The sequence below is a fragment of the Rhinichthys klamathensis genome, unplaced genomic scaffold (assembly GCF_029890125.1).
Source record: "Rhinichthys klamathensis goyatoka isolate OS25496 unplaced genomic scaffold, OSU_Roscu_1.1 h1tg000007l_1, whole genome shotgun sequence".
In the NCBI taxonomy this organism is placed as follows: domain Eukaryota; kingdom Metazoa; phylum Chordata; class Actinopteri; order Cypriniformes; family Leuciscidae; genus Rhinichthys; species Rhinichthys klamathensis.
The window spans coordinates 874,810-887,215 of NW_026606560.1; the positions used below are offsets into that span (position 1 = coordinate 874,810).

General features: G+C 38.5%; 1 protein-coding gene across 2 annotated transcripts in view; it reads right to left on the reverse strand.

Moving 5' to 3' along the window:
• Positions 1-6,744, reverse strand: part of LOC130091352 (tetraspanin-1) — a 34,290-nt gene extending 27,546 nt beyond the window's left edge. Inside the window, exons 1-4 of one of the 2 annotated variants that reach the window (XM_056259181.1) lie at positions 6,571-6,743; positions 6,352-6,414; positions 1,725-1,931; positions 1,545-1,619 (exon numbers count right to left, since the gene is read on the reverse strand). In XM_056259181.1, coding sequence (XP_056115156.1) covers positions 1,545-1,619; positions 1,725-1,931; positions 6,352-6,408 — 339 coding nt within the window. In that variant the 5' untranslated portion in view covers positions 6,409-6,414; positions 6,571-6,743. Of the gene's footprint in view, positions 1-1,544; positions 1,620-1,724; positions 1,932-6,351; positions 6,415-6,570 lie in introns of both variants that reach the window. The other variant, XM_056259190.1, reaches the window with a different exon arrangement.
• Between the last annotated feature and the right edge of the window lie 5,662 nt (positions 6,745-12,406).

Below are 12,406 nucleotides of genomic sequence, written 5' to 3' on the forward strand. Positions count from 1 at the left end.
ATTTAGATTTGACCAGATTGGTTTTTAAACCAACAAGAAGAATTTCAGTTTTACTGCCTTTAAGTTAAAGAAGATTTTATGTAAACCACTCTCAGCTAAACAATCTGAGAGGATAGATGGAGAAAAAGTCCTAGAGCTAGGTTTGGAGGACAGGTAAATTTGTGTGTCATCGGCATAGCAGTGGAATTGAATAGCAAATTTCCTAAAGATATTACCAAGGGATAAAAGATAAATAATGAATAAAAGAGGACCCAAAACTGGGCTCAGTGGAGCTGAACACCAGTATTGACATATAAAGGCTTTGATCTAATCTGCTTCAGCTGTGCAAATTGAGTACCACCTGTAAAATAAGATAGAAACCAAGTCAAGGGGGTAACAATGATTCCAATAGACTCCAATCTGTCTAACAGTATTATACTAGATAGCATCAAATGCTGCACACAAATCGAGCAGAATAAGTATAGATAAAAGTCCAGAGTCTGCAGCTGACAGTAAGTCATTAGAGATCTTAACTAGTGCAGTCTCAACACTATGATATGGACGGAAATTGAAATTGCTCATACAAACTATTATCAGAAAGATTATCCCAGACCTAGGCTGCTACAATCCTTTCCAGTATTTTAGAAAGAAACGGTAGATTTGAAATGGGGCAAAAATGATCAAGTTACTTGAATCAGCCCCCGGTTTATTAAGTATAGGAGTTATCACAGTGGTTTTGAGTGAAGACGGACCTATACCATAAACAAGCGAAGTGTATATGATGTCAATAATCAGAGAAGAGAGGGAAGGTAAGCAGGCTTTAACCAAGTACTTTGGAATAGGATCCAACTGACAATGATCCAATAGGATCCACTTCCTCCACACCTGGAAGTTTGAAAGGAAAGAGTTGGTTGATCAGAACAAGAATTGATAAGACAACCATCTAAATTTGTTACAGACATTGTTGATGAATATTTAAAAATGTTCTGTTAAAAAAATACATTAAAGGTTCACAGAGATCAATAGAGCACAGATGGGAATGAAATGAACCAGGTGGCTTTAAATATTATTTACCACAGAAAAAAAGCAATATATATATATATATATATATATATATAGGTTTATCTATTTGAATGCACTAAATGAGATTGCTGTCTGTTAAATGGAAAATTAATTTGCCCTAAAAGGCCTTTGTGTTTTTTAATTAAATGGCATTATTCTCTTAACATACCCTCCATAACTCATTTAAAGTTGTTGTAATTATTACACATTTCACTAAATAGGTGAAGCTCTGTATGTAAATCGCCTGTTTTGCATATAAAATGCCTAAACGTCAATATTGTAGTGCGATAAATTGCTCAAAGTGAGAGTGCTGGCATAGCGCCTGAGGCAATCTGGGAGTTATTAAGTGGCTGAATGTGCTGGAGCCATTTCAAACCCCCTAATTTAATGATGGCCAGAGTATGATGGGAATTTACATCCAGATAAAATGAAAAGAGAGACAAAGAGTGAGTGGGGGATGGGGAGGCTTGGCAGAGAGGTCAGTGGTTTAGGGCAAGACTCACATATGAAGAATAAACCAGTGATACTATTGCAGCTGCCGCCTCAGCAATGCAAATGATCAGGATGATGGAGAAGAACTGGTTGCACAGAGCAGAAGAGAGTGAACATACAAACAAAACTAACGTAAAAACATTATATTCATATGGCACTTTGATATAAGTAAAAAAATTATTGAGATTTACCATTATGAGAAGGCATTTGCTCTCTTTCTGAGCGCCGCAGCACCCCAGCATTCCGAGTAGAGTCATAACTGCTCCAATAGTGATGCTGAAGATTCCCACATTGACATGACTCAGGTACTCATCAGTAAAGGGTGGCAAAACTTCCATAAAGGCATCTGTATTCAAAGTCACCCATATCCCTGCAGATGCCATACACATGCCTGCCAGCTGTAAAAAAAAAAAAAAAGATTTTTTTTTTTTTTTTTTTTTTACTTCCGTACAGCACCATTGCATTTTAATAGTAAACTTTGCAGTTGTTGTAAATGTTAAATACTTCAGTTTGGACACTTTCATTCTGAACAGACTGGCTGTGTTTAGTAAAAGTTAAAGTTTTAATAAAACAAAGCTTGCTTCTTCCCAACTGTAATTGCGTGTGTACTGTATATGATGATTATATTGCCCGTGTGCTGAAAAAGACAGATTAAACCCACTGGCTACAGACACACCAAAGCAGAGGCGTTGTAGCGTACTAGCGTTTTGGGCAGCACTGAGTGGAGTTTTGGCACTGTAGAGGACATGTGACAGCAACTTCATGCGTCTTTTTAAGTGTCAACCACGCTTTTTGATGTTTATAATGGGGTATCAAATACAGACCAGCGTAAGTGTCTTTTTGTTGTTGTTAATCACAGTAATTATAGTCTTCAAAATCCTCTCATAAATAGAGTAAATTATTTATGAAATTATCTTAAAATAAATGTTTGCATTTGAACTGTATCAAGGACAGTAATGTGACTAGCTGCAGGTTACAACCTTTTGTATATTTCAAAACAAACTGAAATCTGATAGGCTACTAAGTGACGTATATGTAACTCATATTTTATTTCATGAAACATAACCATACCTCATGCTCAAGTTGTTTTGCTATAAGCTCTAGTTCACACAAAAGCTTTATGACCAGAGGCATGTATCAGTTATAGTCATTTAGATTCGGCTTCTTTATCGTTTGCATTTCCCCATGACCTTTTATTCTCACCATTACATTGTCCGATAAGAGGTCCTGCATGGATTTCCCATTATTGCCAGAGTGTACCTGAGTTATGTGTGTTCTACCATAGAGGTAGGTCATTCAACAACGGCAATGGCTCAATAGAAAACCAAAGGGTATCCTTAATGGCCACAAGCCTGCAGGATTAGGTGCTCGACTTCTCATTTATGTCACTTCCAAGACTCTTCACAGACAGTCTGACACATAACCAGGTCTGTTTATGGCATGGATCTCCTGGTAATGATGGAAATCATTCAGTTTCAGTGTTTTTTCTCATTCGGTGTCTTCTGATGTATCAAGAGCCAGATGCAATGCCTTATTTAACAGTGAGACGTAGAAGAGCTTTATTCATCGACTCTGCCTATTTCAAGTGATGTCTATAAGCAGAATGATACCATCCAATCAGATATCAAAAGGTCTAAGCCCCAGAACACATTTGGGGGTGCTTTGGGTTAATGAGTGGATTGGTGTCAGTATGTTAATTCACAGTTGGTGCCAAACCAAGTCTGAAACCTGATATGTTCTGTCAAACTCAATCACGGCTGTCAGGGCCGTTCACATCTAACTCAGCTGGCTGACGGCTGAACATGAAACACTCAATACTGCTTCCTGTCAATGTTTATTTTTTACGCATGAGAATAATTTTAATTTTTATCATTTCCCGTTTGCGCTCATGGAGCTTTGGGAATTGTTTGAATGTTTTAGCAGTTTATTTGTCAGCTTTTGATAATGGGCACATCTCTAAGCAAATAGAATGTGACAGGCATACCTTCAACTTCTTTTCTTCAAAGTTTATCTCTTTCTGCTATAATTATTACTGCTGTTTTTATTTTTTTTGCGAGTAATGCTTTGATAAAATGCTACCATGCATGGCTTAATGTTGGAAATGGCACGTCAAAGGAAGATGCACCCGGAGAGATTACATGGAAATATAAGATTGTGTAAGGATAAACTAAGGAAAGGAATTGGCACAGTGCATGGAAGGTGAGGAAAATAAGTTGGATTTCCATGGTATTACACTAGGATTTATGAAGACATCTGTGCAGGGGGATCTAAATAGAAAAAAAAAAAAACTGTATGTGCTGTCTTGCTGAATGTAAGACGGAATAAGTCAAATATTTTGAATATAAGAACCCTTAATTTAGTTGTATCAATATGAGCTGTTGCTTTGTTGGAGCTTCTTGGCTCACAGTCTGGGCTGACACTGCCCGATCTCACGGCAATTCGTACGAATTTTACGAGGTGGCTAATTCGTACTAATTCATACGACCTCACTCGTACAAATTCGTACGATTTTTGCTAATTCGTACATATTTTATGAGTTACCAAATTCGTATGAATTCGTACGAATGACCTACCCCTGACCCCGCCCCTAAACCTACCCATCACATGGGTTTAGACAAATCGTACAAATTCGTACGAGTGAGGTCGTATGAAATGGTATGAATTAGCCACCTTTTAATCACTCGTACGAATTCGTACGAATTGGTCGTGAGATAGCGTTGGCTGACACTCAGATATTTTACCCAACAACAGAAATCAAAACCAGTTGTTGTAACTATTTAAAGTCCCCCTGTAGTCAATAATTGTCTCTCTTAAAACTCATCTTTGATCAACAAAATTAAATATTTAAACTTTTTTTTCCTTGTAAAAAAAAAATTCATGCCTTATAACAGCGTGAATGTAACTCTACACCCTGCCTCAATTAGTATATGCGGTTCTATGAATATGCAAACTAGCCCCGCCTCCACTCACACCAGCTCAGAGATCCAGTCGTTGTCGATCACACGTTGACGTGATTGGTTACATGGTAGTTTGTGACGTCAGAAACACCAGCGATTTTTGTTTTTCCGCATTTTTGAGACTCTCTTTGATTCACTGGAGTTTTAAGGAGAAAATACTCAGCAATGGTGTTGACTTATGCATTTGCACATGGTTTGTCTTAAAGCATATTAAAAAACACCACATAGACAAAAAAAACAACATTAAAAGTGTGATTTTCACCACAGCACAGGGAGACTTTAAGTAATATTCTATGGGAGTATTTGCACTTGGACACTTCATATGTTTTTATTGACATCATTGATTTTATTGATAGCTATCCTATCATGTATAACGCTAAAGTGCAAATTCCCTCCGAGATGCATTTGAAATGGATAGCAATCCGAACACAGCTCAAGAGGTGGTTTCAGACTCAAGTTAGCCAAATGTAAATGCATTTAGTGGTTGTTCAGGCTGCATACATAAAGCCCCAACCCATAGGGTGCAAATACCCCTATAGCATTCAACTCTAAACCTCCAAAAACTTGGACACCTGCATAATTTGGCATTCTTGTGGGTCTGATTCATATTTAGCTGAAAGTCCTTTAATGACGTAAAATATGGTTATCATCCACCACACAAAATCTGCATTATTTGCAGCATATTTGACAGTACAGGCCAGTTCACATCAAAAACGATAATATTCTGTTTATAATAAACACCCGCTGCAGTTATATCGGCTGTATTAAATGCTCAAGCATTAGAGGCATGGATTCCGATTGGCTGTCAATGTTTTTTTATTGTTCATTTGCTGAAAAAAAAGTTCTGAAAGTGATTTAAATGTTACAGTTCCTCTGTGTTGTTATCGTTATAACTGTGGTGTGGACTTTACAACTTTTTATATAGATTTAGAGTGATTATTAAAACTTTATAGTTATCATCATAGTTATTGTCCTTTGTGTGAACGAGCCTTACATTTTTAATGCAGGAAATAAACATTTCACATAATGCCAATGCGCACAGCATTACTAACCATGAATGCGCTCCATAATCACACATAGTAAAACAAAGCAAGATTCTAAATTGTGAAAAATACTTTGTTTATCTATTGTTGACCAACCATTTCCTCTGAATCACTGTGTCAAACTAACTGATTGATTTACTATGTTGAATTTCTTTCTTTTTTTCTCCTTTTAATTGACATAAAATTCATTATTTGCAGAAAACCTTGACCTCTTATTCGGTATTACATATGTAAGTCTTGACAAGTCTTGACAAGTATTAAGACTGATACGTCAGTTGTAGATCAGATGAATTGTTCACCAGATAGAAACCAACAGTATGCTGTTCAAGCAATACTTTGAATGAAATATTGCACACTATTATGTACGCTTTCATTTGTTCCAGTATCTACAGCCTTAAAAACCTCCTGTCCCACCAAGCAAACCAGCATACCCATCATTTCAGGCACTTGCAACTCTCAAAGTGGCTGTGAACAATAATGAGATGAAAATTGTTGCATGTGAGCAAGTGTGGCTGCCTTACTCACATTTACACTTTGATTGTGATCATCAAGACTTCACCATGGAGCAATGAAACATTTTCTAATGGATTCGTGTTATCGGTTTGCATTAGTTCAATTTATGTGTGTACCGTGCGCATTTGTTGTAAAGAGAAGAGGATAAATTATTTATTGCTCTTTCGGAGGCAGGCTGAATCTATTTCATTCTTTACACCCCACATAAAAGTCTGTCAATGAATAAAGAAATGCAATTATTCTTCTAAACACCCCTCTCCCGCACTCAAATGTAAACATTTAATGAGAAAATAAAGCATACTTACGCAAATAAGCAAGTTGAACAAAACCATCACAACTTTGACAAATGTGAAGCAGCCCATTTTATTCTGTAATGAAGCAATAAACATAAATAAGATTTAGAGCTGCATTTCATAGTTTGATTGTTTTCACACACACACACAGACGCGACATGTTTGTAAGACTCCTTTTCACTTAAATCCATTTGAATCCAGTTTTGTTTAGCTTATGTAAAAGCAACTCACCTGTTTCAATCCAAAGTGCACTAATAGATGTAAACACAGTTGAGTGAGTTGTTAAGTGAGGAATAGACAGAGATGGAATGGAAAAGAGACAGAATGAGAGGGAAAGAGTGGAAGAGACTTGAACAGGTGAGATGGGTGTGGTTTGGATATAAAATAGCTGGTTAGAATGGCTTTAATGTGGCTAGAGTGTCATATGACTTGCATTGCCCTGCAGTCAGAGTGGTTTCCAATGTGGATTACTACCTCCATGATGTCACTTAAATGCATATGGTCCAAAATATCCCACACACATAATAATCATTATGATAACAATCATTTTACCGTTTTCCTTGGTTCCAAATGGTAATGATTAGCTAAAGTCATTTGAAATGTACTCATGACACCAATTCAAAAATAAAATAGTTCCAAGGTCAAAGAGTATCCACAGAGAAAAGTAGTACCAAAAACATGGTAAGTGCTGTCTTTAAGGTTGACTTTGATCACTACCTATCAGGTGTTGTACTTAATTTCCTTTGTGTACTTTTTTTATGTGTTGTTTCCTTTGTTCTTTTGTACCAAAGGAAATGTATCTGCCAATAGAGGGCAGTATTGCAGTGCAAAGACTCTCAGTTTGGATGGCTTCACTGGTTTACCATTGTGGTATCTTAGATAGCCTACTTGGAGATGATTGATGGTCCCTCAGAGGACGAAAATGTCTTTGTCCAGTTTTATCCATAAACAAAACAAAGAGATATAAAATCCCCTCAGCAAATGATTTTGAAGATTTGCTGCATGGAAGAACCTTTTTTTATTATATATATATATATATATATATATATATATATATATATATATATATATATATATATATATATATATGTATATATATATATATATATATATATATATATATAGATATATATATATTTAAGGAATATGTATCTTATTTTTTATGTATATCCACTGTCTCATTTGTCATACCTTTCTCTCTACCTATATACTTTCCTTTGCCTTCTCTCATTCTCTTTTCTACCTTTTCCTACTCCTAGTAGTATTTTTTTAAATATAAAATTATCTTTGTCCTGCAAATTGTTACATCTTTCACAACTCTGTTTGCTCTAAACTTTTTTCCTTTACCTTCACTCAATCTCATTTCCACTTATTCGCCTTCCGATTTTCGTGTGGCCAGCATTATTTGACATTCCTCACACATCTAAGACTGGGCCCTGCAGGCGAGAGAATCACATAAAGAAAAAAAAAATTGATAGATTGCCTGGTGCCACCTTGCCAGAGTTAAACACATATCAGCAGCAGCCCTCTTCGTAATATCACTTTAATAGTCCTATTGTGAGTTATGACAATCTCGCCAATCCCATCATTAACCCATCCAGTCCTTTATCTCACCAAGAAGAGCACCTGTCAGACATCATTAGAAATTAAAGCAGTTAATAACCTCCAGACATAGTCCTGTATTTTGGAGAGGGGGAGAAATAAAATATTAGGTGGACACTTTTTCATCATAAGTAAGGCAAGTGTCCCAAACGAAAGAAAATTCAGCTATATCAGCGGAGCCAGTAAAACATGGACAACCGTAATGAGGTTGGCTAGATTAAGTATTATCTGTTCCCTCCAGGGCAGGAACTCAGGTGATGCATGGTTCGTTTCTCGTAGTTGCTGTGATGATCCAGAGGGGCATTTCGTCATTAAGGATCTCCTCCCAGGACGGGACCCTTGTCATAGGCTGGCCAATAATATGACCTGCAAACCTGCAAAACAAGCAGCTCTGCTCTAATGAGGAAGTAGAAGACCACAGCTACAAATAGTGTTACTCAGATGTATAATGGCTCAGAATAAGAATCTCAGGACCATTTTATTTGATTAGACAAAGCTAAGATCTGTCAAGTGAAAACTCTGATTTATTATATCATTAACAACGAAAACACCGTGGTTCCAGTCTTCCAAAACAAATCCTTTGTCAAGTTCACCATCTGGAGAAAACACATACCCTTAAAACCGTATGCGAATAGTCATAGGGGGAAAAAAAACACATCAGGCATTCCTATTACTTTATTAAGACCACAAGAGAACCCTCCTTGACAGCAGTCAGTATAATCACATTGTAAACACAGCCTGTAAATCCCTCTGTGAGACTTTCCTTTTCATCATAGTGAGGGATTGCGGAATGCGCAGAGCAGCAAACAGAGGCAGTAGTGACTGTGCCTAAACACAGACTCCCCTGTGACCTCTATTGCCTCACCTAGTATTAATTTATCACAGGAAGCCATAAGCAAATGCATATTAATTCAAGTTGGTCCATCATGCCATAGGCGACTAGGCCTATAAATCAGATCAAGGAGAAGTGCCAAGCACAGTTTATGGAAAGGCATTGCTGTGCATCATAGTCGTATTCCTTTGTTCTATACATTGTCCGAGACACAACAGCGTGTAAAATGATTTTGTGACCATGCATATATAGGCTATATATATATATATATATATATATATATATATATATATATATATACCTTAATTTTAGCTATTGCATGGCTTGGAATATAGTCCACAAGTCATTTTATGATATTTTCATGGTGTTTTTACGGGTTTTAGAGCTTGCCAGCTGAGGTCACTATGAACTGTTGTTTTATAGCATAAACTGTAAAGATTGTTAAAGTAAGAAAAGGACTTTGACTCCAGTGTAATCCAGCTATTAGAGGCCTCTCCCCAAGAGGTTTGATAAATGGAAAATGAAGGTCTCAAATAGTGCTCCAAGCTCCTGAAAATTGTTTTCAGATGGAATAGAGAAGAATTTGGGGACGAAAAAGGTCTAACTGTGAGCCTCTGTGGTGGCATGGACCCTCTTGGTTATTTCCAGGGGGTTGATCATGATGTGGAGGCTCTCATGCAATAAATGGCTTCAGAGAGAGCTGGAGATGAGCATCCCCGGAGCGTGGCTCCCCTTAACGACGCCTCCCCTTTCACCTACGGAAATGTTAAGTACGGGCTCGGGAGCACTGAAGCGAAGCGACGTCCGCCTGGCCGTATTTCATGCAGATGGGCAGGTTAAATATGCCAGCCACGCATCTGATGCCGGGCCATCTTTTTCTCTTCTCCTACCTTAATCTCGCTCTTTTGGGTGTCACCCCTTCAATGCCTTTTCTCATTTCTTGGCTTTATCAGGCATGCATTACAAGGGTCTTCTTAAAGGGATAGTTCACACTAAAATGAAAATTATGTCATCATTTACTCACCTTGGTGTTGTTTTGCAGTATGCAGTTCTTTCTTCTTTTTTTTTTGGACAACACAAGGATAAAGCACCAAGCATAAAAAAGATGCAAAAGTATCACAGAATGGTCCGAATATGTGACACTTGTCGTATATTCCACGTGTTCTGGTTGTATATGATGTAGGGTTTGGTAAAAAACAAACCGGAATTTTATGTATTATTTAACGAAAATCCTGACCTTGGTTGACCTCTAGTTGAATATCTAATATGGGCCAGAACTCCATTTGACAGTCAGAATCACAGTAAATGCGATAACTTTTTATTGTGACAAACACAACGGATATATTGCATTTCATTATTATTCTTGATTTCTTCCAATCTTCATATGGACCAGTCTGAGTGAACTGCAGAGCTAAGATAGTCTCATGAACGCGCAGCCGTGCACAGAAGATCAATGGCCAGGGTCAGGATTTGCATTAGATAATTCTTCAAATTTTGTTTTGTTTTTCACTAAACCCTATCGTATAGAATTAGAAAGCTTGGAATATATGACACGTGTCACATGGAACCATTCTGTGATACCTTTCCGTCTTTTTAAAAAAGCTTTGATGCTGGTCGCTATTCTCACATGCCATTCATTTTTATTTATTTTTATTCTCCTTTTGTGGTCCAAAAAAGAAAGAAGGGCATATGGTAACACCAGGTTGAGTAAATTATGACTTCATTTTCATTTTAGGGTGAACTAACCCTTAAAGCATTTAGAATGATGGCTCACTGCTGCCTTATAAAAGTTAATGCATTGGATGATTGTAAATTGTTTGGCTATAGTTCAAAGGGGGAAAAGGGAAGTACTCAATCTTAAAAATTCGATGAGCCAGAGAATCCATGGAGATCTCTCTCCATATGTTATTCCTAATGTGTCTTTGAGTGTGAAATCCAGACCCATAAAGCAATCTTGAACCGTCTCACAGGAATTTGCTTTAGTGCAGTGGCTTCCATATAGTTTTTCTTCAGGACCCAGTGGCAACTCGACACATACCGAAATATTTGTTAATGCATACATTTTGATGTTTTTTTTTTTGTATTGATTGGAAAAACTGAGCTTAGCACAAACCATATTTATTCTTGTTACATTTGAAGCTCTATTTAATGTAGTCTGACAGATGAATGGATTCTATGCATGATCACTTCCTTATTTTGCCTCTGTGGCCACCACAACTTCTGGTGTAGCGGAGTGTATGGAAATTGTGAGAAAATTAAGCACAAAATGAAATACTGAGGAATTTCTCCCATCTAACGGTGATATTGTATTTTGCATTCAAACAAATAGTGCTCTCTAGCGCCTCACTTTTTCAAATGCGTGTTGCAACTACGGTATGTACCAAGAAGCTATGACAACATGTCTTCCAATAGCACTTCGTCGAGTTTAACTATATATGTTCTACTGTTATTGTGACGAATCAGACATGTGAGGCAGATCCATTTGGAACAATTTAATAAGCTGTCTCAAGCAAACATAAAGCGTTTCAGTAGAAGGATAACACAAGGAAGATATGCTTGTAAGGTCCGGACAGGAGTCCAGGGCAGTGGCCAAAACTCAGGGTCAGAGACAGGCTTGGTTCGGGATGGGCAGCAGACAACAGGAAAAACCGGAGACGGGCTAGGTTCAGGGTTGGCGGCGAGAATCAGAGTCCAGGATCAGGCAACGGTCACTAGGCAGGCTGCAGACAGTCAGAGAGGTTAGTAACAGGCTAGGTTCCGTAACACAAACAATCAGGGAAACTAGAGAGGGCTCGGACATGAAACACGGGGTGAGACAATACTTCGCACAGGGCGCCGAGTTAACGAGGCAGATATAGTTTGGGGACCAGAGTTCACACTGAACAGGTGTAGTGCAATCAGAGCGCACCGATCCCTACTAAACTGAAGTATGAGACACTTAGTATGCAGGAGAGAGAGCACGGGACTGAGAGTGCAGGGAATCACCAGGGCTAGACGCCGTAACAGAAGGAGCTGGATGGTTTTGAAGGAGCTGAATGGTGGCAGTGATTCCGGGATGCCCGGAGCTAGGAAGGGCATGCACGTGGTTTATTATCTTGTCACGAAGTGTTTCTGGCACAAAGATTCTCCCACGAGGACATTCCGTAGGTATCTCAATGTCAGCATTGGCTTGAGAGCATTCGGTTTCAATATCCCACTGAACAGGTCCGAGAACGAGATCAGGGTAGATAACAGGTTCAGGAGCTGGAACAGCGGCTTCGGAGACAAGGAGTCAGCCTTGGTATTCTTTGAGCCGGGACGGTAAGTAACCGTGAAAAGGAACCGGGAAAAGAATAGTGACCTCCTGGCTTGACGTGCATTCAGTCTTTTGGCCGTGCGAAGGTACTTCAGGTTATTGTGGTCTGTGTAGACTGTGAACGGGTGAGTAGCTCCCTCAAGCCAGTGGCGCCACTCCTCGAATGCTGATTTCATGGCTAATAGTTTGCGGTCTCCGACATCATAATTTCTCTCCGCTGAGCTCAACTTCCTGGAGTAGAAGGCGCAGGGATACAGCTTGGAAAGGATCGCCCTGACATTGAGAGAGCACCGCTCCTAGTCCGGTGTTCGAGGCATCCACCTCCACCACGAAGGGCA